This window comes from Bos javanicus, chromosome 3, assembly GCF_032452875.1.
Source record: "Bos javanicus breed banteng chromosome 3, ARS-OSU_banteng_1.0, whole genome shotgun sequence".
Lineage (NCBI taxonomy): Eukaryota > Metazoa > Chordata > Mammalia > Artiodactyla > Bovidae > Bos > Bos javanicus.
In genome coordinates this window covers 40,654,500-40,682,061 of record NC_083870.1, presented here as the reverse complement: position 1 = coordinate 40,682,061, position 27,562 = coordinate 40,654,500, and the positions used below count along the sequence as shown (strand labels likewise).

At 35.2% G+C, this 27,562-nt stretch overlaps 1 protein-coding gene across 3 annotated transcripts in view; it reads right to left on the bottom strand.

The window, feature by feature from the left end:
* COL11A1 (collagen type XI alpha 1 chain) overlaps positions 1-27,562 on the bottom strand; it is a 226,869-nt gene that overhangs the window by 173,024 nt on the left and 26,283 nt on the right. For all 3 annotated transcript variants that reach the window (XM_061411030.1, XM_061411027.1, XM_061411031.1), the window contains exons 2-4: positions 22,691-22,858; positions 17,916-18,129; positions 14,202-14,364 (exon numbers count right to left, since the gene is read on the bottom strand). In XM_061411030.1, the coding sequence (XP_061267014.1) occupies positions 14,202-14,364; positions 17,916-18,129; positions 22,691-22,858 (545 nt within the window). The remainder of the gene's footprint in view (positions 1-14,201; positions 14,365-17,915; positions 18,130-22,690; positions 22,859-27,562) is intronic.

Below are 27,562 nucleotides of genomic sequence, written 5' to 3'. Positions count from 1 at the left end.
ATATCTAAGGGAAAACCTTTCAGGCAAGAGGATGAGTAGATGCTTAGACCCTAAGACTGGAGCATGATTGATGTGTTCAGAAATTATGCCCTATGGATCAGAGGGAGCAAGGAGCCATTGATGAAGTCAGAGAAAAGGGGCAAAAGGTGTGAATGAATCACTTAGGAGCCTACAGAACTCTAAATGATATGAAAAGCCACTGAACAATTATAAACAAGGAAGTGACATTCTTTGCTGACTCATTCATCCTTTCAGCCAGGTGTTATTTGACAGGAATAGACCTACTAGTTTAGGCTTGATGCTTAGAGAACAGACTAACAGAAAGGCAGAGAGAAAGAGAAATCAATCAAAAGGCTTCTGCACTTTTATTTTCCATACATATTTAAGTAATGTAGACCTTCCTTTTTCTTGAGGTACTGGAATTTAATTTCTAATATATCTTAGGTAGAAACAAGAGGGAAAAATTGGAATAAGAACTTAGGCCTTAGCTTCTTTGGTGATTTTAGTTTCTCATACAGTAATAATTGTGATGCTATTTGTCAACTGGATATAAATATAAATATATATGCGTATACTTATAGAAATTATAATTCCTACAATTATAAAAAATAGATAACTCTAATTGTTATAATAATAAATAATATTTTACTGGCACTTACTGTATATCTGCCAGTCTTCTAAAAACTTTATATAGTCATATTGTAATGAACTAGGTCATGCCTTTAAAATCTAATTCCTAAAAAAAAAAAAATACTTTGAATAATTTATCACATTATTATTCTACTTCTTTGAGCTAATAATAATTTCACACTAACTGTTTAGTTCAGTCTCTCAGTCACATCCAACTCTTTGCGATCCCATGGACTGTAGCACGCCAGACTTCCCTGTCCATCACCAATTCCCAGAGCTGGCTCAGTCTCATGTCCATTGAGTCAGTGATGCCATCAGTGAGCTAATAACAATTATTATTAGTCGGTGAGCTAATAATAATTTTGCACTAACTGTAGTTTGACTATAAACCTCAGGAAGTATATAGAAAGACGGTGAGATAAGATTATTTGGTTCAGGGTACTCCTATCACGTTTCAAAATTTCATTAAAAACACACAGTTCATAAACCATAAAATAAGAGAACTAAAGGCTTTTGAATTTAGCTAAAATTCCAAGCATTTCATGTTTTAAGGAAACATTGACTATTTGCTACCCGTGGGCTTCGCAGGTGACGTTAGTGGTAAAGAACATGCCTGCCAAAGCAGAAGACAAAAGAGACTTGAATTTGATCCCTGGATAGAGAAGATCCTCCAGAGAAGGGCATGGCAACCCATTCCAGTGTTCTTGCCTGGAAAATACCATGAAAAGAGGAACAGGCTACCGTCCATGAGGTCTCAAAGAGTCAGTCATGCATGCTCATTCAACTCTTTACACAGATTGTAGCCCTCCAGGCTCCTCTGTCCATGGGATTATCCCAGCAAGAATACTGGAGTGGGTTGCCATTTCCTCCTCCTATGGCTCCTGGCTTTGCAGGTGGATTCTTTATCCACTGAGCCATCGGGGAAGTCCCATTTGCTACCTTATGTAAAGCCTAAAGTATGAAGTTTCTCTCTCCCTTAACCCCACTTACCCAATCAGTACTAAGATCTGTCAATTGTACCACACATTAGCATCCTGAAACAAGACCTTTCTCTCCATTTCTTCTGTGATGACCTTGTCTCTAAGTAACCTTTTATTTGAACTAAATGTTTCAACATATCAGTTTTTGTTTTGTTTTGTTTTGTTTTCTAACCAGGTTCTTCTGATTCTAGACTAACCCCTTCACTGACAAAAAAGGAATTTGTAAAAAAACAATCTCAATATTTAATTCCTCTACTTAAAGAAACTTCTCATGGCCTATGGTTTAAAGTTTAACTATCTCAGGGTGGTATAAAATGCACTTCATAAACAGGCCCTAAAACATCTCACTAAGTCATCTCCTAAATATCCCCCAAAGCAAACTGGATTCTCAGATCCGCTGAGCTCATTCCAAACTTCCATCTTTTGCACATGTGCCCTCATCTTTAAACATCCTTTTATTTTTTTCATTATTTTGCATACTGCATTTTCTCCCTTGAACATTTCTGTATCTTTATTAGAGACAGAATTTCTATCTTATTACAACTATTTATTTGTATCTCTATATAGGTAATTTAGGAGAAGGCAATGGCAACCCACTCCAGTACTCTTGCCTGGAAGATCCCATGGGCGGAGGAGTCTGGAAGGCAGCAGTCCATGGGCTCGCAAAGAGTCAGACACGACTGAGAGACTTCACTTTCACTTTTCACTTTCATGCATTAGAGAAGGAAATGGCAACCCACTCCAGTGTTCTTGCCTGGAGAATCCCAGGGACGGAGGAGCCTGATGGGCTGCCATCTGTGGGGTCACACAGAGTCGGACACGACTAAAGTGACTTAGCAGCATAGGTAATTTAAGCACAGTGATGTTATATAATATGTATTCTATTTCAACAGAGAATAGTCAACTACTTAATGTACAACTAACTTTCAAAGGACATGTACTATCCTGTACCTCTCTTAGCTCCTTCTCCACCCAGTCAGTCAGTTCAGTTCAGTCACTCAGTCATGTCTGACTCTTTGTGATCCCATGGACTACAACATGCCAGGCTCCCCTGTCCATAAACAACTTCTGAAGCTTGCTCAAACTTAATATGCATCTAGTCGGTGATGCCATCCAACCATCTCATCCTCTGCCGTTCCCTTCTCCTCCTGCCTTCAATCATCCCAGCATCAGGGTCTTTTCAAATGAGTCAGGTCTTTGCATTAGGTGTCTAAAGTACTGGAACTTCAGCTTCAGCATCAATCCTTCCAATGAATATTCAGCACTGATTTCCTTCAGGATGGACTGGTTGGATCTCCTTGCAACCCAATGGACTCTCAAGAGTCTTCTCCAGTACCACAGTTCCAAAGCATCAATTCTTCAGCTCTCAGCTTTCTTCACATTCCAACTCTCACATTCATACATGACTACTGGAAAAACCATAGCCTTGACAAGACGGACATTTCTTGGTAAAGTAATGGCTCTGCTTTTTAATATGCTATCTAGGTTAGTCATAGCTTTTCTTCCAAGGAACAAGTATCTTTTAGTTTCATGGCTGCAGTCACAATCTGCAGTGATTTTGGAGCCCAAGAAAACAAAGTTTGTCACTGTTTCCACTGTTTTCCCATCTATTTGTCATGAAGTGATGGAGCCAGATGCCATGATCTTAGTTTTCTGAATGTTGAGCTTTAAGCCAACTTTTTCACTCTCCTCTTTCACTTTCATCAGGAGGCTCTTTAGTTCTTCTTCCCTTTCTGCCATAAGGGTGTTGTCTTCTGCATATCTGAGGTTATTGATATTTCTCCTGGCAATCTTGATTCCAGCTTCTGCTTCTTCCAGCCCAGCGTTCACATGATGTACTCTGCTTCTTCCAGCCCAGCGTTTCTCATGATGTACTCTGCATATAAGTTAAATAAGCAGGGTGACAATATACAGCCTTGACGTACTCCTTTTCCTACTTGGAACCAGTCTGTTGTTCCATGTCCAGTTCTAACTGTTGCTTCCTGACCTGCATACAGGTTTCTCAAGAGGCAGGTCAGGTGGTCTGGTATTCCCATCTCTTTCAGAATTTTCCACAGTTTATTGTGATCCATACAGTCAAAGGCTTTGGGGTAGTCAGTAAAGTAGAAGTAGATGATTTTCTGGAACTCTCTCACTTTTTTGATGATCCAATGGATGTTGGCAATTTGATCTCTGGTTCCTCTACCTTTCTTAAAACCAGCTTGAACATCTGGAAGTTCTTGGTTCACATATTGTTGAAGCCAGGCTTGGAGAATTTTGAGCATTACTTTGCTAGCATGTGAGATGAGTGCAACTGTGCCATAATTTGAACATTCTTTGCCATTGCCTTTCTTTGGGATTGGAATGTAAACTGACCTTTTCCAGTCCTCTGGCCAATGATGAGTTTTCCAAATTTGCTTGCGTATTGAGTACAGCACTTTATCGTCTTTTAGGACTTGAAATAGCTCAGCTGGAATTCTATCAACTCCACTAGCTGTGATTGTAGTCATGCTTCCTAAGGCCCACTTGACTTCACACTCCAGGATGTCTGCCTCTAGGTGAGTGATCACAGCCTCATGGTTATCTGGGTCATGAAGATCTTTTTTGTATAGTTCTTCTGTGTATTCTTGCCATCTCTTCTTAATATCTTCTGCTTCTGTTAGGTCCATACCATTTCTGTCCTTTATCGAGCTCATCTTTGCATGAAATATTCCCTTGGTATCTCTAATTTTCTTGAAGAAATCTTCAGTTTTTCCCAATCTATTGTTTTCCTCTATTTCCTTGCACTGATCATTGAGGGAAGCTTCCTTACCTCTTCTTGCTATTCTTTGGAACTCTGCATTCAGATAGGTATATCTTTCATTTTCTCTTTTGCCTTTAACTTCTCTTCTTTTCTCACTATTTGAAAGGCTTCCTCAGACAACCATTTTGCCTTTTTGCCTTTCTTTTTCTTGGGGATGGTCTTAATCACTGCCTCCTGTACAACGTCATGAACCTCCATCCATAGTTCTTCAGGTACTTTGTGTATCAGATCTAACCCCTTGAATCTATTTGTCACTTCCACTGTATAATCATAAGAGATTTGATTTAGATCATACCTGAATAGTCTAGTGGTTTTCCCTACTTTCTTCAAGGCTGAATTTAGCAATAAGGAGTTCATGATCTTAGCCACAATTAGCTCCCATCTTGTTTTTGCTGACTGTATAGAGTTTTTCCATCTTCAACTGCAAAGAATATAATCAATCTGATTTCAGTTTTGACCATCTGGTGATGTCCCTATGTAGAGTTGTCTCTTGTGTTGTTGGAAGAAGGTGTTTGCTATGACCAGTATGTTCTCTTGGCAAAACTGTGTTAACTTTTGCCCTGCTTTATTTTGTACTCCAAGGCCAAATTTGCTTGTTACTCCAGGTATCTCTTGACTTCCCACGTTTTGTTTTTTTTTTTGTCCTTCCAGACAGGTGGTTCTAACAAAGCCTTAACTGCTAGCAGGCATAACGTACATTCATATATTTGCTAGTCTTCATTGGATATAAGCACTGTGCAGAGTTTGTGTTTGATGCCACTGATTCAGTATCTAAATTAAGTGGATATAAATTCTAGTCTCAATAAATTTACAGTCTAATGAGAAAGAAATGCATTATTAGATAATTACAAAACAACACAGTAATAGTGACAACAAGAATGCAATAAAAGATGGATTTTTTTTTGAGAAGTTAATAAAATGCCACAAAGTAATGATAAGCCTTAAAGAAAAAAAAAACAAGAAATCAGAGATAAAACTTACAAAAGGGACAAAACAAAGTGTGTGATACGTTATTGTAAACTGTTGGCATCACAAGATAGTCTTGTGATGCATTAACAAGGAATTGCTCATATTGGAGGACAAACAATATCCTGAAAAAGTATTATTTTGGATCTTCTATAGAGTTCTGAAATCTGAATTAACCTCAAATGCTATACAGAGTGGATCAAAAAACAAGGCCCAATTATATATTGTTTACTAGAAACCTACTTTCAGTATAGACACATATAGATTAAAAGTATAGGAATGGAAAAGACAGACTATACTATCACTAATCAAAAGAAAGCAAGAGTAACTATGTTAATTTCAGGCACAGAAGACTTCAGAATAAAGAAAGTTATCAGAGATAGAGAGAGATGCTCTATACTGATAAAGGAGTCAATGGTCCAAGAAGAAACAATAGCTCTTGACGTGTGTGTGCCTAACACAGAACATCAAGCTGCACAAGACAAAAGGTGATATAACTGCAAGAAGAAATGGAGTAATCCATTATAATAACATAGTTGGAAAGTTTAATACCCTTCTACCAGAAATTGAGATCTAGCTGCACAAAATTAGTAAGGACATATTTGAACACAACAGCATTATCAATCAAGAAGATTAAAGTGACTTCTATATACTATTTTATCAAACAGCAGATTATACATTCTTCTTGCACAGAATATTCACAAAAACAGACCACCTTCTGGGGCATAAAACACACCTAAACAACTTAGAAGAACAGAATTATAGAATTATACAATATCAGCCCTTAGAACAGAGTTAAATTAAACTAGACATCAATAACAGAAAGATTTCTGTAAAGTATTTTTTTTTTAATGGAAAGTAAACTACACATTTCCAAATACAATGAGTCAATGGTGCTATCTCGAAGAAAATTATAAAATATTTTTGAACTAAATAAAACACAACTCATCAAAATATGTAGTATGCAGCAAAAGCAGTTCTCATAGAGAAAATTTTAACATTGAATACAAATACAAGAAAAGGAGAAAAATATAAAATCAAATCATCTAAGATTCCACCTTGGAAAACTAGAAGGGGAAGAGCAATTTAATTACAAAGCAAGTAAAAGAAAGCAATAATAAAAATGAGAGTCAAAACCAGTGAAACTGAAAACAATAACAAAATATGAACAAGATCTAAATGAGAAAAGCTACAAAATGTTGATGATATATCAAAGTACTAAATAATTGAGAAATATTCCATTTTCACAGATAGAAAGACTCATTATTGCCAGGATGTAAGGCTGTCCAAATTTGATCTACAGCTTCAACTTTCCCAGTTAAAAATCCCAGGAAATTACTTTGTGAATATCATCAAACTGATTTTAAAATTTATAACAAGAGGCAAAAGGCCCAGAATAGCCAACTCAATTTTAAGTGAGTAAAACAAAGTTGGGGAACTGACACCCAGACTTTAAGACTTACTATAAAGTTATAGTAATCAAGACAATGTAATTTTTGTGATAGAAAAGACAAGTAGATCAATGAAACAGTATAGACAGCCCTGAAGTAAATCCATGTAAGTATAGTCAAGTGATCTTTGACAAAGGAGCAAACAAAGGCAATACAATGGAGTAAAGATAGTATTTTCAACAAATTGTACTAGAACAAGAAATCCACATGCAAAAAAGTGAATCTAAACACAAACCTTACACCATTTATAATAATTAACTCAAAATATATCATATTCTAAATGCAAAACTATGAAACTCCTAGAAGAGAACATTAAGAAAGGTTAGATGACAACTGGGTAGAGCAATGGCTTTTTAGCTACCACATCAAAAGCATGATGCATGAAAAAAAAAAAAAAATGATAAGCTGGACTTCATTAAAATTAAAAACTTTCACTCCACAAAATACAATGTCAAGGAAATGAGAAGACAAACCAGGAGAAAGTATCTGCAAAAGACATATCTAATAAAGAATTATTCTTCAAAAAACATTTAAAACAAAAATAACCTGATTAAAAAATGGGCAAAAGGCCTTAACAGATACCTCACCAAAGAAGATAGAAAACTGGCAAGTAAGTATATATGAAAAAATGCTCAACATATCATCAGGGAAATACATATTAAAACGAGATACTACTACACACCTATTAAAATGGATAACAGCCAAATAGTGCCAAAACTGTGAAAGAAGAATTTTCATTCATTGCAATGATAATGCAAGATAGCACATTCCTTTTGGAAGACAGTTTATTAGTTTCTTACAACTAGGCATACTCATACCATATTATCCATTTACATTCCTTGGTATTTACCCTAAGAGGCTGAAAACTTATTAACATCTTAGGTAAATATGATATCATCATGTTATCATATCAACATGAAAACCTGAACCTGGTTATCTATATAGATTTACTCAGTTATCAAAACTAGGAACCAATCATTAGGTTTTTCAGTAGATGAATGGATAAATAAACTGTGATACATTCAAACAATGGAATATTATTCAGTACTTAAATGAAATAAGCTATCAAGCCATAAGGACATGGAGGAAATGCAAATGTATAATACCATTCTAAAGGAGATCAGCCTTGGGATTTCTTTGGAAGGAATGATGCTAAAGCTGAAACTCCAGTACTTTGGCCACCTCATGTGAAGAGTTGACTCATTGGAAAAGACTCTGATGCTGGGAGGGATTGGGGGCAAGAGGAGAAGGGGACAACAGAGGATGAGATGGCTGGATGGCATCACTGACTCAATGGACGTGAGTCTGAGTGAACTCCAGGAGTTGGTGATGGACAGGGAGGCCTGGTGTGCTGCGATTCATGGGGTCGCAAAGAGTCGGACACGACTGAGTGACTGATCTGATCTGATCTGATCTAAAGTGAAAGAAGTCAACCTGGAAAAACTAAAAACTGTGTAATTCCAACTATATGACACTCTGGAAAAAGCAAAACTAAGAAACTAGTGAAAACTTAGTGGTTGCCAGAGTTTAGGGGAAAGGCAGTGATAAATAGGTGGAACACAGAGAAATTTTCGGGCATGAAACTACTTCATGTGATATTATTTATACATGTATTGTACACCTTTTTAAGTGAACAATGAAAAGAAATAAAGAAAAAGAGTAGAAAAAATGGAAAAGACTATAGATCTCTTCAAGAAAATTAGAGATACCTATCTTTGATTTCATGCAAAGATAGGCACAATAAAGGACAGAAACAACACGCAACTAACAGAAGCAGAAGATATTAAGAAGAGGTGGCAGGAATACACAGAACTATACAAAACAAGCAAACAAAAAAAATGCTTAATGACCTGGAAAACCAAGAGGGTGTGATCACTCACATAGAGCCAGACATCCTGGAATGTGAAGTCAACTGGGACTTGGGAAGAATTACTTTGAACAAAACTAGTGGTGGTGATGGAATTCTAGCTGAGCTATTTCAAATCCTAAAAGATGATGCTGTTAATGTGCTGCATTCAATATGCCAGCAAATTTGGAAAGCTCAGCAATGGCCACAAGACTGGGAAAGGTCAGTTTTCATTACAATCCCAAAGAAAGCCAATGCCAAAGAATGTTCAAACTATCATACAACTGTGCTCATTTCATATGCTAGCAAGGTAATGCTCAAAATCCTTTGAGCTTGGCTTCAACAGTACATGAACCAAGAACTTACATGTGTACAAGTTAGCTTTAGAAAAGACAAAGGAATTAGAGATCAAATTGTGAACATTGGCTGGATCATAGAAAAAGCAAGGGAATTCCAAAAAGAAATCTGCTTCTGCTTCACTGACTACACTAAAGTCTTTAACTGTGTGGATCACAACAAACTGGAATATTCTTAAAGACATGGGAATACCAGATAACCTTACCTGTCTTCTGTGAAACCTGTATGCAGGCCAACAAGCAACAGTTAGAACTGGACAGGGAACAATGGACTGGTTCCAAATTGGGAAAGGAGTACGTTAAGGCTGCATATTGTCACCCTGCTTATTTAACTTATATGCAGAGTACATCATGCAAAATGATGCATGATGCATGATGCATGCTGGATGACTTACAAGTTGGAATCAAGAATTCGGGGAGAAATATAAATAACCTCAGATATGCAGATGACACAAACCTTATGGCAGAAAGCAAAGATGAACTAAAGAGCCTCTGGATGATGGTGAAAGAAGAGAGTAAAAAAGTTGACTTAAGACTCAACAATCAATAAAGTCAGATCACAGGAGCCAGTCCCATCACTTCATGGCAAATAGATGGGGAAAAAGTAGAAACAGTGACAGATTTTATTTTCTTGAGCTTAAAATCACTGTGGATGGTGACTGCAACCATGAAATTAAAAAATGCTTGCTCCTTGGAAGAATGGCTATGACAAACCTAGACAGCATATTAAAAAAACAGAGATATCACTTTGCCAACAAGGGTCCGTGTAGTCAAAGCTATGGTTTTTCTAGTAATCATGTATGGATGTGACCGTTGGACCATAAAGAAGACTGAGCGTTAAAGAGTTGATACTTTTGAATTGTGGTGTTGGAGAAGACTCTTAAGAGTCCCTTGGACAGTAAGGAGATCAAACCAGTCAATTCTAAAGGAAATCAACCCTGTATATTCACTGGAAGGACTGAAGCTGAAACTCCAATATTTTGGCCACCTGATGCAAAGAGCTGATTCACTGGAAAGGACCCTGATATTAGGAAAGATTGAGGGCAGAAGAAAGGGGCAACAAAGGATGAGATGGTTGGAATACCACCTACTCAAAGACATGAGTTTTAGCAAACTATGGGAGATAGTGAAGGACAGGGAAGCCTGCTGTGCTGCAGTTCATGGGGTCACAAAGAGTTGGACACAACTTAGTGACTGAACAACAACAAAACATGCACCTACCAAATAACCCAAGCATTCAACTTCTAGGTACTTAACTAAGACAAATAAAAATAAATTCCCACACAAAACGGGCATGATTATTCACAAGAGCTTTGTATGCAGTAGCCAAAGTATAGAAACAATCCAAATGCTTTCTAGCAAAATAGATGGATTAAGAAACTGTGTTTTATTCACACATTAGAAAACTGCTCATTAAAAAAAAAAGCAAAATAAAGATACATAAGAAAACATGGATAAGACTTAAAAATGGTATGCTGAATAACAAGTAGCCAAACTAAAGAGAATGCATACAGTACAATTCCATTTATAAAAGTTCCGTAACAAATAAGTTGCAGTGATAAAACATAAATTAGAGATTACCCGGGGTTTAGGATGGAGAAAGGATGGATCATAAAAATACAGGAGGAAAATTTCTCTGGGTGTGATGACAATAATTTCAGAGGTATATATGTGTGTGTGTATATATATATATATATGAGTGTGTGCGTGTGTGTGTGCTGTCACATCCAACTCTTTGCCACCCTATGAACTGTAGCCCACCAGAGACTGCTGTGTCCATGGGATTATCCAGGCAAGAATGCTGCAGTTGTTGCCATTTCCTCCTCCAGGGGATCTTCCTAACCAGGTGTTAAACCCACATCTCTGATATCTGCATTGGCAGGTGGATTCTTTACCACTGAGCCACCTGGGAATCCTCATATATGTATACACATATATGTATATGTCACAACTGATTAAATAGGACTCTTTTGATATTTTTATATTATTGCACTTCAATTATACAAAAGTCTCAAAGACTGACAAAAATGTATCTAGACTGGGAAAGATGGATAAATGTGAAAATTGTTTCCATCTTATCATGCTAATCTACAGGAAAACTGTGTCTACTGGCATACTATCTTTTTAAGTATGAACCTTGGAAAACATATGCAGTTTAAAGGGACATGGGGACTTCCCTAAGGGTCCAACGCAGAGGAAACAAGTTCAACCCCAGTCTGGGAGGACTGCACATGTCACGGACCACAGAGCCCAGCACCACTACTAAGGTTATGCTCCAGAGCCCATGAGCCACAACAACTGAGCCCATGGGCTGTCATTACTGACACCCATGAGAAAGCCCAAGAGACCAGGCCTTGCAACAAGAGAAGCCACCACAATGAGAACCCTGGACACTCCAGTGAAGAGTAGCCCTGGCTCACCACAACTAGAGAAAGGCCAGGAACATCAATAAAGACCCAGTGCAGCCAAAAACAGTCAAAATAAATACATTTAAGAAAAAAAAAACAATATTCTTAGCAAGAAAAAAAGATACAGAGTCACAATCTGTCTAGTACTAGTACTTCAAGCACTTTACATGCATAAATTCAATTTTTTAAAAATACGAAAGAGAGAGATTATATTACTGTTCTCATCTGAAGATTAAGAAATTAAAAATTACAAAAAATAATTACACAGAGAAACATGATTAAGCTATGTATTAGGATTCAAAATCAGATTTTTCTCATTCCCAAATCAATTCTTATATTTACTCTGCCATGCTAAAAGTATATAATCTGAATTATGGGTCTACATATTCATTTTGGCATTTTCATATAAACTAATTTTGTCATACTTTAAAAAATATTTTTAGTTTTGCTTTTATTATTTAATGCTGAATTCTTAAAACTCTACAGATTGCAATTCAAATACTGCATATTAGACTTTCTTTTTTCAGATAAACAGCTGAAGTTACTTCAAAGTTTAGAATATGGTTTATGCATTAGATTGCTAATGTTTAATCAGATAAAATAGTGATACATTTTGCTTTCAGCACCTCTGTCTTTGGTCATTTACTAGATACCTCTTGGCTAGATATATTTTGGTTAGTAGTGGTTGAAGACACATGGAAATATTTTAAGGAATCATTTTTACATATTTTAATTGTTGATACTATAATCAGCCTATGAAACATAGAGGTGCTTATTACATATTTTTAATATGTAGCATTAGGTTTAATTATTTATTTTGAAAAAAAAAAGAAGAAGCTTACTGTGATAGTCTGTAACTACACTTTAAAAACTCTGAACTGGACCCTAGTAAGTATGAGTGTAGCATATGGAAAAGAAAGTGGAATATAATCTGGTTTTATATGCGCGTAGGGTAGGGGGAATAAAAAATAAAAATTAAATGACATTCACCTAGAAGTAAGTTCAGGTAAAAATAGAAGTCTCGATGCTATAAAATGGTATGAAAAAGAAATCTAATCAATGTATATGTGTGTGTGTGTGTGTGTGTGTGTTAGTCGCTCAGTGATTTAGTTGCTCAGTGGTGTCTGACTTTGCGACCCCATGGACTGTGGAACCAGCCAGGCTCCTCTGTCCATCGAATCTCCAGGCAAGAATATTGGAATGGGTGGCCATTCCCTTCTCCAGGTGATTTCCTGTCCCAAGTATGAATCCTGGGTCTTCTGCACTGCAGGTGAATTTTTTACAGTCTGAGTCACCAGGGAAGCCCAATCAATGTGTACATGTATCAAATATTATCTTTCAGAAACAGTAAATTTTGACAACTAATTAATAAATAATATTATATATTTCCTCTTATATGTTTTAATCATTTATGGCAAAAACAATGTACTCTTAATTTACATATTTAACTTAACATAAGCTCTGTGAATATGTACAGCGATAGATTAACGTATGAAATGAAACCTTCAACTGATATATTTCTTCCATATTACTCATATGTTCTAGGAAAATCAGGTGCTGTGTATAACAAAAATAGATTTAGCTTATGAAACTGATGTTCATAAACAGTTAATTTTAAAATAGAATTCTGTAAGCCTAAAAATTAAATTAATTTATATATTCATTCATTTAATAAATAAATATTCATTTATCATTTGTGTGCAATCAATGCATGATATTGAAATATCTGAGACTTTATTATTACATATTGTCTGAATCAGTTTGTCATTAATTTAGTGTGATATAATGTGTTAAAACATTTTGTTTAGCATCAAAGACCTGGGTATATACTAGTGCAAAAACTCAGAAACAAATAGAATCCCAAATAATCTGATATGTCACAAATAATAGTTCTATTTGAAATTATTCCATTGATTATATAACTAAGCACAGAAATGCAATATTCTACTGGCCCTCTGAATTTCCACTGTGGTTTTTGAAAACACATACTGTGTGTGCGCACATATCTCTATATACGTATCAGCAGAATGCAGCAAATGTATTTCCATGTAAAACTTGTCTATTAAACCATAATATATTATACAGCTTTACTTTGTTACACTTTGAAAACTAAGTTATTAAAAAATGGTATTAAAACAGTCACCAGAGTAATGACTGAATAGCTCAGGAGTGCACCCCTTCATGGAGTCAAATGTGTTCGTTCCATTAATAATTGACTAAATGAAAATTAAAGCAAGAGTTACCAGATACAGTGATGGAAGGGTCAAATAAATAATGCGATTATCATAATTGGCCAATTATACCTGGAAAGGAGCTTTTAACCATTACCTTCACATTGAAATAGTGATTTTTAAAAATAAAGTTTATCTTTTGGAGTATCTCTATTTTACCTTGGAAATACACACACACAAAAAAATATCTGACTTGTACATTTCATTAACTTAATCTCTGAGAGAAGGAATTGAAGAAAATGTTCTTTTCTCCAAAGAAAATAATGCAAAGTACTAAGAGGAAAGCCATTTGTCTTTCCCAAGAATATAGCATGCCAGTGTTTAAATCAACCAATCTCTATTAAAGTTTCCCAGGTTTTATAGTCACCACTGTCTACTCATTCTCTTACTGGACAATAGAAAACATCACTGCTATACATACAGGGGAATAAATCAGGTCACCCTTTAAAGTTTACAACTTTGCTTTATAGCATATATGGATTGTTGCTGTTATTAACTCCACTCATCTGAATTAATAATATTCATAAAAAATAAAGTTTGATTTATTTTACCTCAAAAACTTCTTCATCCAAAATCCTTGTCCCAAAAACCATAATTCCATTGGTGTCAACGATTGCTTTCTCACTTCTGTCAAGCGGTTTTGTAGTTTTCTTCTTACAATCAACAATCATTGTCACAGTTTTCTTCTCCACGCTGATTGCTACCCGGTGCCACCTTAAAAAGCCAAATAATGCTGTAAGTTCCAAAGATGTTGTCAAACCATTATTGTGAAAGAACAATGTATTTTGAATTATACAAGTGATCTTAAATTATACAAAATGTAGGCTTATTTATTCATCAATCAGTTAACAAGTGGCTACTTAGTATCCAGAGCAGTGGTAGGTACTCAAAAAGTCACACAGCTATGTAAATTGCACAGCAGGATTAGCTGTCTGTGCTGATAAGGCAGTGCCCATCCTCTGCTTCATCTTGTGTTGAAACAATAGCTCGATCTCACCATGCCCTCACGAGGTTATTTGATAGAGATTAGGGGTGGGATATGGGATAAGTAATAGTTTCTATGTACGTAAGTGCTTTCTTCCAATGTGGAATTTCACTTGAAAGAATTCTGCTTGAGAGATCCCCTGATATAGGCTCTAAAAGGGTATGTCTACTAATTGAATGAATGCTCCATCTGGAGCAATTGAACGTTTAATTGTAAGACACAATGTGCTTCTCTGTCTTTACTCGCATTTATTTCAAGTGCTTTCGTTTTCTTTTTCCACTTTAATTTCAAGACAGTTATATTTCACTACTGTGGGCAGGATCCAAGACTGAGACACAATATCTCTCCTTTCCAGAGTTGGCAGGAAGTAGGAACACTGAAAGAAAGCATAGTCAATGCATGTGTGGAGTGAGAGTCTCAATTCACTCTGAAGCTACTGCTCCAGCTAATTCAGAGCAGTGATGACAGGCTTTGCAGTGGGGGTGGGGAATGGGGGGGGGGGGGAGGAATGGAGATGTGGCCAGTCCTTTGGAAATACAAATACCCTAATCAAAATTGTAAAATGGTGGGTTTTATTAACAGTATCTTGTGCTAACATAAACAACTAAATGAAGATCACTTGCATTTTGCAAACCACTCTTTTATTTTTCCAAATGAAAAGTGCTAAATTAATATTCCAGAAGTTTCTAGGACTATATCCATAAAATAAAGTACCCAAAGAGTTGCAGGAGCCTTTCAAAAATCTGTTTCATGTGACTTGGCATGGCTACTGATGAGGACCAAGTATATTTCCATATACACTTAATCTTTGGTCTTTCCATAGCAATTTGAACTAGCATAGGCATCTGCTTGGTTTGAATTGCACAAAGATTTATATTAGGAGGCACTTAATACTGTGAGAGTAAAATTTACACATGTTTCCGCCAAGAAGTCTGTGTCTTCAATTAAACCCCCTCCACTACTGTGGGCATGTGCTTTTCATTAACATAAAATAAAAATGATTTCTTTCTATTGTTGCAAGTTGATTAGGACTCTAAACTTGAATTTTGTTGAATTAATTTAAGGTCTGATAATAATATGTCATAATCATGGTGTCACATACAATGTTCAAAATACTAAATTAACCTTAAATTTTGGAAACATTCTTAATTATCCTCTTTCTGTCATATTATACATTCATATCATCAGGAAATCTGTCAATCCTATATTTGCAGGATATTCAGGATTCAAATCTCACAATTTTGACCAGGTAACCATGTCTCTCTCCTAGACTCCTAACTGGTCCCTGCTCCCACTCTGATGCAACCAGAGTCGCCATTTTAAAATATGAGTCATATCAAGTTTCTCTCTAGCTAAAAGCTAACCAGATACTCCCAGTAAAAGCCGAAGTCCTTACTTTGCCTAACCCTGCCTCTCTTCTATCTCATGTCCACATTTCTGCTTTCTGATTCGCAGTATTCCAGCCACACTTCTGCCTCTTTCTTGTTCCTTTCACCTAATTCACTTTGTCAGGATTGCTCTTCCTCCATAACCCCACATGCTCACTCCCTGGCTTCCAAGGTCTTAGCTCAAGGCAACCATGCCGAAGAGGACTGCTTTATCTAAAACAATCTAAAACAGTATACCCTACACTTCTTACTCTGATGTATTTTCATTCATAGAATTATCATCACTTTTCATATTAAGGATAATGATGTAAATTACTTGTTAAAGCCCAGTTTTTTCCTGGGTTTGAGAGGCAGTTTTTCCATGGTTCTGACAATGGTAATCTGAGTGTGAATTTTTTTTTCCCCATCTGAACAGCTATTTCTTTCTTATGTCTATAATCAAATGTTATATTTGTGATAAATCTTCTTAGTAGCCTAAATTCAGCAATAAAATATCAAGTACATTTAACAAACATTTATTTGCTTTTAGCTGCTCCTGAAATGATAGGGAGCAAAACAATATTAAACAATATTCACAATACAGAATTCAGCATGATTTTCTTAAGAGAGTGGCTGTTACTGGACAGTCTACCTGAGTTCAAACCTCACCTTTGCCACTTTCCAAATGCAAGTTACTTAAATTCCCAGTACCTTACTTCCCTTATCTGTAAAATGGGTTTATTATTATTTTCTTCAAAAAGTTGTGAAAAATTAAATAAGTTAACTTGTATAAGGTGTTCACAACAGTATACAGCACATATTGAGTATTATATAAAACTTCCTATGATTGTCAATATTAATAATATTGGTGCATGCATGCGTGCTAAGTCACTTCAGTCGTGTCCAACTCTTTGCAACCCTGTGAACTATAGCCCACCAGGCTCCTCTGTCCATGGAATTCTCCAGATAAGAATACTGGAGTGGGTTGCCAGCCCTCCTCCAGGGGATCTTTTCAATTCAGGGATCAAACCCAAGTCTCTTTTGTCTCCAGCATTGGCAGGCGGGTTCTTTACCGCTAGCTCTATCTGAGGAAGTCAAATCAGATCATTCTTTTGCTCAAAACGTCTACAGTGACTTCGTATTTACCCGGAATAAAATCCAAAGTGTTTCCAATCACCTATAATCCAATGTATTATGGGCTTCCCTGGTGGCTCATTGGAAAAGAATCCTCCTGCCAATGCAGGAGATGTGGGTTTCATCCCTGGGTCAGAAGATCCCCTAAAGAAGAAAATGGCAAGCCACGCCAGTGTTCTTGTCTGGGAAATCCCATGGACAGAGGAGCCTGGCCATCTACATGGGGTTGCAAAAGAGTCGGATAGGACTTAATGACTAAACAACAACACAAAGTATTATACCATTTTCCCTCCTGCTGCCTCTCCATCCTCAATGTTTCACTCTGTTCCTGCCACACTGGCATCCTTGATGTTGCTTAGGCCAAATCAGTCACAGCCAGAATCAGAGGCTGTGCATTTGTTTTTCCTTCGTGTGGAATAGTACCCTTTTAATTATTAGCAGTGGCATGCATCCTACCACCTTTGCATGTCACCTTCTTAGTAAGACTATCCCTGACCTCACTCCTTAAAATTGCACTCCCCACCATCATCCCCTACTCTCTTCATTGCTATATTTCTCCCTGTCACTTATCACCATCTGATATTCATTAGTAATTTTTTATCATTCACTGCTTGACCCAGATTGTAAACTATGTAAGGTTAGGTATTTTATTGTTTTGTTCATTTCTGCATCACCGCTCCCTAGAAAAACAGCATCACACTTTATAAATATTTGTTGAATGACCGAATGAAGGAACTGCTTTCCACATAGTTAAAACACAGGATTATTGTGTTACTTACTTTCCATCTGCAATGTTAACGGTTCTAAAAAGGGGATAGTCTTCTGGGGCAGGTTTTCCAGTGTGGTCTTCATACAGGAAAACAGGTGATCTCCCAACCTCAACACCAATTTGCTGAATACCGTGCTCATTATATATAGATAAAAGGAAAGACTGAATTCCTTTTTGGGGTTTTATTGTAAATAATATTGAAAAATCTTCTGGAAAAGTTCCCCCTGAAAACAGAATGCCAAAGAGTCAGAAATTCTAAACTATTCCTGGATCACCCTATTATTTTTGAGCTTACCAATGTGGTCTTAACCAGTAACCAAAGTTCAAACAGTAATACCAATACTGACTTAAAAACCAGTGGGGAAGGGATTCTATTAATTTTTGTCTGCAATAATTGTTGAAGCTGTATTCAAACTTCGCCACCACTCATTAAAGCACAAGGATTATGTAAAATTGAATGCATAATTAGGAAACAAGATCATGGTGCCAATTCAATATCAAACACACAATAAGCACTTTTAGAACACTTAAGATGAAATTCTGGTGTACAATTTGTATTTTCCGCCTTTGTCTAATCTGTGCCCTCTATCCTCTCTTGAAAGAGGCATTGTAAGGACACAACATATGATGGTGCTCTTAGTCATCTCTTCAAAAGCTAAAGATTTTCTGAGCAGTTTTTTCTATCACACATGAAGTTTCACTAATAAAAAGCTTATGTCATTAAAATCAGAACTCTTAGATACTTGATTAATTTGATTCTAAATTTAAGAGGGTTAATTTTTTTTCTTTTCCTTCTCATCATCATATCCCAAATATCCAGCATGGGGCCAGATCTATATAAGTTCTTAGTAAGCATTTATTAAATAAATATATAAATTAAATAGTTACCACAATACATCTCAGATATTTAAGCAATGACTATTGTGGGTTTTTTTTTTTACTAAAAACACTGCATATAAATTTGTGGGTTCTATTTTTCAAAAATAAGTTTACATATATATTTTATTTAATCCTTTTACTACCCTGGGACATAAGTAAAGTAGGTATTGTTATTTGAAGGATGAAATTATTTAAATTAAAATTTTTACACATGCAAAACTGGTGTATATGTGCATGCATAAGCCAACACCAAGAAATTCCATATTCAGTCCATCCATTCCATACACTATTATGTATGGTGGTATGAAATAATAAAAATACTATAAATATGAATGCCCTGAATTCAAATTCAGAAGACTATAGGAGACTTTAAATTTTAATGTGAAGAATTTATAGAAGTGAGAGGGATACTTATACATAAAGATATTATGTTAAGTCAATTAATTAGAATACTATTTATAATAATAAAACATTAAAATTGCTTGCAATGGTTGGGATTGGTTAAATGAAATTTTAAAATACTAATACAGTGGAATTCTATGCAGCCACTTAAAATGATATAGTGGAAAGATGTCTTATGAAATGGAATTATGGAAAGTAAATAAGAATATTTCACAAAGAAAGCAGTCAATTAACGTTACCTATTTGGTTCTAATCTACCTAAAATCTAGATACTCTAAAATCTAGATAGATGCCTCCAAACAAATAGTGTCTACTTAAAATTCTTAATTTTAATCTTTAAAATAATTTACCAATACAACTTCACTGGATCACAAATAGATCATAAAAACCTTGCTTTCATTGCAATTTATACACATACACAAACACACACACAGAGTAAGAATTTTGTTTGATTTGATTTGTGTCACAGAGATAGCCAATTTTATATTTATGAAAATCAATAGAAGAAAAATGATCATGTATATAGAATGGAAAGATAATAAAACACATCAATTAACAAAAACACCTTTCAGCTTCTTTTACTACAAATAAAAATATAAGTAATTCAGCCTAAAATTGAGGAAATTCAATAACAAAGAAGTTTTTTCTTCAAATGATTAACTCAAAATGTTGTTGAGAATTATAGGACTTCTTTCCCTGAATACCTCAATTTTCAAATATGTTCTGTACTCAAAAAAATGATGCCAAAATAGTATGAGTTGGATAAAACAATATTTTTGCAAAAATTATTTAATAAAGGACATTTACAAAAAGAGGAATTTCAGGAAATAGTATATTCATGTGAGACTTAATAAGTTGTAACAAATTTTAATCATTCCATTTATGTAACACAGCTTTTGAAAATTGTCAACTTCTAATTGTAGCAACAAGTAAAATCTTTCAATTATGGAAGCGTTTCTCAATTTAAAATTAAGCAACAATATTTTAATTGTAATCTCTAAGTTATGACCTTTAGAAAATAAATTATAAAAAATCATGACTCAATGTCAAAATGTCCACAATATAACCTAGACACTTATTTAGATTCCTCCCTATAAGATGCTAATCAAATTTGTTTCAGCCAACTAAATCTATCAGAGATAATTCATTACAAAGTAAGTTCAATAACACAAATTCAACCACTTAAGATGTGAAATTTTATCTAAATAGTAGTGATCAGTATATATGATACAGAAAAAATGTGTAAGTTTGCAACTTAGTATGTTTTAAAATGTATAAACACAAACTAAGAATAAAGTATCCTCTCTATTAAATGATTGCTGTTAAAGGAAAAAAATGTTACCACCTCTAATAAGTGTATATACATAAATCCTAGATGTGTAATAATCACTCAGAAGAGTATATCAGATACAAAAATGATTCCCTAAATGGGCTTTTAACATCAATAGATATTGCATCCATGAATACATTTGATATTAAAAAAGCACAATAACTATTATTGGGGTTTAATTTTTAACTTGTGGTCCATATATTTTCATGCAGAATATGTCTCCCTTTAAATAAAATCTCTTTCTGATGTAACTTAGTGGTTGGTAGGGTTTTTAAAATCATGTGTGAAGGTAATTTTGCATAATGGCAAAAGCCTACTTTAGTCTAAAAAGAGTCCCCAGACTATCTCTCAGCTTTAAATCATCCATGGGTTCTGTGACTGTATTCAAAAATTTCACATTTCTAACACCTAATCCATTGTTTGGGTTGAAATATTCTTCTTTCCAGGTGGTTATGAACATAAAGTTCAATATACACAAAGTTTCTTGTACTGTGTCTGTCCCACAGCAGGTGTTCTAAAGAGACCAGGTGGAATTTGCAAATTACAGCATCTATTCAGGTCACAGGTACAGAGTTCTCAGGTATTTAAATTCAAGGTCTCAAATTGGGACTTTGGAGGACACATAAATTAACTCAACAGAGCATTACAATGGCAATCTGAAAACACTTCCCCCAACCCTAATGTTGACGTTTCCAATACTACTGCTTACTTCATTCATTAGGAAAGAAGTTGTTACTTGGTGTTTTCATAATGAAAGAAAAAGTATTTCAAATAAATTTCCCAAGATTTTTCACTATTTTAATAAAGAATGCTACTAACACATTCACTTTAGATTTTTTAATGGTAAAAGTGCTGTTGGTAATTTTTATTAAATGCTCTTTTGTATTAATTGACAGGAAGCTATATCTTCCAGGAACATAACCCTATAATCACTTGCATGTGGAAACAGATATAGATGTCTCTTCCTATCTGAATTACTCATTATTAAAATCACATACCTAAGACACAATGTTTTGAGAAGATGGGGAAATGTTGATTATTCTGTTAACTGACACAGAAGGACCTCCTAGAAGTACATGTTGTGCTCTTTTTCCAAGAATAAACAACAGAAATAATCAAATTAATCAAAATAACTACTACACCAGAGGGCGGAAAAACTGATCCTGAGATGATGAGCCAAATATAAAAAATTATAAACTAACTTCTTGAGTATCTCTAAAGCTTTTCCATTAATCTATTTTACTCTCTGTTTCTCTCCTGAAAATTCCCATCCTTTTCCTATTTCAGCATTAGAGTGTAAATAAAGAGAAAAGCAGCTTAATTTTTACTATTTACAACTTTCACATTTGATTTGAAAAATATTTCATGAATTTAATTTTTCATTTTAAGTCAGAAAAAGTGTGCATTTTATCCTTATATTTGCATTTTGTTACTTTTGTCCACCACAAATTTGCATTTTTCAAGACAGGAAATATTTTGGAAAAATCAATGATTTAGCAAAATAAATCTATTTTCAAAAATACTTTAAAATGTACTTTCTTGAAAACTATGCTATTTTTGCTTTGTAAATTTGTAGTCCCTTGATCTTTAATTTTTCTATCAATAGAAAAGAGTTTTATGTAAAAATAGGGAACTTGAGTTCCTTCACATGAGGACACTAGAGGATAATATGAAGAATTTAAAGGATAAATTGTTTCTGAAAAGATCCTAAAAGACCAAAAAGGAATACTTGATAAGACAATATTGGCCTTGGCAATGAAACAAACCCTGCATTAAATATTGACCTTCTGTAATATGGATAAATCAGAGTCTCAATGAAATTCAGTTTCTTCTTCTGTTAAATAGGAACAAGGCCACTCAACTTAGTGAAGCTGTAAGAAAAAAACAATTGATATGTATCCAATAGCAAGCAAGCACTCATAATAAGGCACTTACTTAGAAAATGTGATACTCAGAAATTGTCATTTCACTACTCCCTTTCCCTACATTATCATGACTTCTAGACAATTAATACCAGGTCATTTAGTGCTTTCAAGGACAGGAAAAAAAATTCACCAAGTATTTTTCAAACCATTATGAAAAATCCCCCCATAATTATGCATTATGTAGCATGATAAAAAGGAATAATAATAGTTACCAAAGCAGCAGTAGTCGCAGTAATAAAAAGAACATACCTGAAAATAATTGTTTCGTTGGGGCGCTAAGTTGTGCTTGCTTTGAAACTCTGTAAGCAGTATCTGAACCTTTTGAATTCTTTCTGTTTGTGCAAAAGCCCGTTGTTTTTGATATTCCCTCTGGAGAATTGTGAAAATCTAGAGCTTTTAGTACATCAATTGGATCAGCTGAAAAATACGTTAAAAATAGGGAAAAGTAATTGAACAAATAATCTAATAAAAATGAGTTATTTTTTAAACAGAGGAAATTGTATCCTACTTCTCAAATCTATGTACCACCTGCCTTGCTTCCTTAACTCTAAGTTGGGGGGCTGAGAGGCGGAGGAGCAGGTAAAATACAAACATTCTCAAACACAAAATATCTCAATCAGAAATCAAATTACGAAAAGCAAAACATATTGAAAAAGCCAGCATTTGTACATATCCCATTAATTTCTAATCAACATACTATATTCAACTATTCATAATTTAAACAGAGGTTATTGTAAAGATTCAAATTCACAATGAATGTTATATATAAGCATTGTAAAATGTGCAGTTACTAAGCCATATTGAATGCCCAATGATAAGTTAAAAGTTGTTTAAAAGAATAGGTAACAAAATATAATGCCCTTGCTTTGAGTGCTTTCCTGTGAAAGTCCCTGGAGATACTAAGGCTTTTTTTTTTTCCTTTTTATGTTAGCCTCAGGGTGCCTAGAATAGGCTGTTTGTTGGCAGAACCATAAATTTCCCAAATCCAATCCATTTCAGCTACCTCCTGCTACTAACCTTAAACTTCCCCTTTGTAAGTGTAATCCTTTAGGTAAACTTTATGTTTCAAATGGCTTCATGGACTGTAATTCACATACCATGCAATTCACCCACTCGAAGTATAAAATCTGTTCGTTGTGGTACATTGTGAAAAGCAAAGGAGAAAAGGAAAGATATACCCATTTGAACGCAGAGTTCCAAAGAATAGCAAGGAGAGATAAGAAAGCCTTCCTCAGGGATCAATGCAAAGAAATAGAGGAAAACAGCAGAATGGGAAAGACTAGAGATCTCTTCAAGAAAATTAGAGATACTAATGGCACATTTCATGCAGAGATGGGTTCAATAAAGGACAGAAATGGTATGGATCTAAGAGAAACAGAAGATACTAAGAAGAGGCGGCAAGAAAACACAGAACTGTACAGAAAAGATCTTCACGACCCAGATAATCATGATGGTGTGATCACTCACCTAAAGCCAGACATCCTGGAATGTGAAGTCAAGTGGGCCTTGGAAAGCATCACTACGAACAAAGCTAGTGGAGGTGATGGAATTCCAGTTGAGCTATTACAAATCCTAAAGATGATGCTGTGAAAGTGCTACACTCAATATGCCAGCAAATTTGGAAAACTCAGCAGTGGCCACAGGACTGGAAAAGGTCAGTTTTCATTCCAATCCCAAAGAAAGGCAATGCCAAAGAATGCTCAAACTACTGCACAATTGCATTCATCTCACACGCTAGTAAAGTAATGCTCAAAATTCTCCAAGCCAGGCTTCAGCAATACATGAACCATGAACTTCCAGATGTTCAAGCTGGTTTTAGAAAAGGCAGAGGAACAGAGATCAAATTGCCAACATCCACTGGATCATGGAAAAAGCAAGAGAGTTCCAGATAAATATCTATTTCTTCTTTATTGACTATGCCAAACCCTTTGACTGTGTGGATCACTATAAACTGTGGAAAATTCTTCAAGAGACGGGAATACCAGACCACCTGACCTGCCTCTTGAGAAACCTATATGCAGGTCAGGAAGCAGCAGTTAGAACTGGACATGGAACAATAGACTGGTTCCAAATAGGAAAAGGAGTGCGTCAAGATTGTATATTGTCACCCTGCTTACTTAACTTATATGCAGAGTACATCATGAGAAACGCTAGGCTGGAAGAAGCAGAAGCTGGAATCAAGATTGCCGGGAGAAATATCAGTAACCTCAGATATGCAGAAGACACCAGCCTTATGGCAGAAAGTGAAGAACTAAAGAGCCTCTTGATGACAGTGAAAGAGGAGAGTGAAAAAGTTGGCTTCAAGCTCAACATTCAGAAAACTAAGATCATGGCATCTGGTCCCATCACTTCATGGCAAATAGATGGGGAAATAGTGGAAACAGTGGCTGAATTTATTTGGGGGGGCTCCAAAGTCATTGCAGATGGAGATTGCAGCCATGATATTAAAAGACAGTTCCTCCTTGGAAGGAAAGTTATGACCAACCTAGACAGCATATTCAAAAGCAGAGATATTACTTTGCCAACAAAGGTCCATCTAGTCAAGGCTATGGTTTTTCCAGTGGTCATGTATGGATGTGAGAGTTGGACTATAAAGAAAGCTGAGTGACGAAGAATTGCTGCTTTTGAACTGTGGTATTGGAGAAGACTCTTGAGAGTCCCTTGGACTGCAAGGAGATCCAACTAGTCCATCCTAAAGGAGATCAGTCCTGGGTGTTCATTGGAAGGACTGATGTTGAAGCTGAAACTCCAATACTTTGGCCACCCGATGCAAAGAGCTGACTCATTTGAAAAGACCCTTACTCTGGGAAAGATTGAGTGCAGGAGGAGAAGGAGACAACAGAGGATGAGATGGCTGGATGGCATTACTGACTCAATGGACATGAGTTTGGGTAAACTCCGGGAGTTGGTGATGGACAGGGAGGCCTGGCATGCTGCAGTTCATGGGGTCATGAAGAGTCAGACACGACTGAGCGACTGAACTGAACTGTGGTATATTATACTTATTCTGATCTTCCCTGGTGTCTCAGTGGTAAAGAATCAGCCTGTCAACGGAGGAGACATGGGTTTGATCCCTGGGTTGGGGAGATCCTCTGGAGAAGGAAATGGTGACTCATTCCAGTATTCTTGCTTGGGAAATCCCATGGACAGAGTAGACTGGTTGGCTACAGTCCCTTGGATCACAAAAGAGCTGGATACAACTTAGTGACTAAACAACTTCTTTTATTATTCATTCTTTAAATTGTTGTAAAATATATACAACATAAATTTTTGCCATTTTAACCATTTTAAAGTGTACAATTTAATAGCATAATTAAATTTACAATGTTATGCAATCATCAATACTATTTCCAAAACTTTTTCATTAGCCCAAACTGAAACGGTTTAACCATTAAGCAATAAGTCTCTATTCCTCTCCTCTGCCCAGGCCCTGGTAACTGATAATTTACTCTCCATTTCTATGAAGTTTGCTATGCTAGAAATTTCAAATGAGTGGCACCATATAATATCTCTAAAAATACTAAATATAGAAGTACCACATGGCCAAACAATGCCATTCCTAGGTATATACTTAAGTGAATTGAAATTCGGAATTTAAAACAGACATCTGTATGTGAATGCTCATTGCAACATTATTCACCATAATGAAAAAGCGAAAACAAGTTTCCATCAATATGTGAATAGATTCACAAAATGTGATATATACATATAATAGAATGTGATTCAACCAGAAAAGGAATGAAGTTCTAATACATGCTACCACATGGAACCATTGAAACACAATAGTGCATGAAATAAACCAGATATAAAAGGACAAATGATTTTTTAGACTCTTAGATACCCTGGTCCACAACTAAATATTTACTTAATTCACTAAGCAAAGCAAAACATGATTCAGGTGGTATAAGCATTGTTATAAAAACAGACCTAGGAATCCATATCACTCAATATGCTCATATTCATTGGCTTTCTATGTTTAATCAAAAATAATCAAAATAAATAATAATAAAAATAAATAATCAAAAATAAAAATATTCATAGAAGACTATATGTTTGCCGATCTATCACTGAGCATGTCTGAGGCTGCAAGTATATAGATTTTATTTGATTAATTACACTACAAATATTTAGATTCTACTTAAGGAGGCACTAAACATGCCCCAATAATTATGTGGGAGGTAGTATCTATTGTTCTATAGAGATGCATGCAGTATTCTTTCATTCAGAAGGAAAAGAGATCATGTTTGGTTGAAAATGAGACCAATATTACTCATGTGAAAAGTTTCACTTGTTAAAAAAAAAAAAAGAATTGCTATCAATTTTCAAATGCACTGAATTTTATAAGTACACTGTTTGGGGAGGACTTAAAATGAAAGTGGGACTGGTTCTAAAACCAGTTAATAACATTACCATGATTTATCACACTACACAAAGTAGACAGTGACCTGCAACAGAGTGGTGCTCTTTGAAAATTACAATTTCAATTAATATTTTTAGCATTAACTAGTGTCAGTTATAGAATGTATGAATGGATGACTGAGTGCATGAGAAATGTGCATTTGGTCATTTCCTTAGTTAAGTTTTTGAGATATTAACTTCTATATATACAATCATGTTGAATGAAGCTTTATATAATTTGTCTTTTATCTTATAAGAAATGTACTTCCCTTTAATAATAACGACCATCTATTTCATCAAACTTTCAAATGAAAATAACACATTAACCAGAAGAGTACACATTGTTCCAAAATTTTAAAAAGAAAAAAGAAAAAAATATAATGAAAATCAGAATATTGAAGGATCAAATATATCCTCTTTAATTCAGCCTTGGGATATTTAAAAGAATAACATTTAACAACAATTTTGGCTAAGTCCTGCTTTAAATGGGCATTTTTTAAGGCCAGTACAATACCTGACTATTTTTACATTCTTCTTTTCTCTTACCATAAAACTAAGAAAATAATAACTATATTAGCTTCCATGTCCAAAGAACCTAACATGGGACAGTAACTGGATTAAACTCTTCCTAGGTTAACCCTCACAAATTTTGCAGGCCATGTGTTCTTATCCCTACTATACAGATGAAGGAACTTAGAACCAGAACACAAATTAAGGATACCC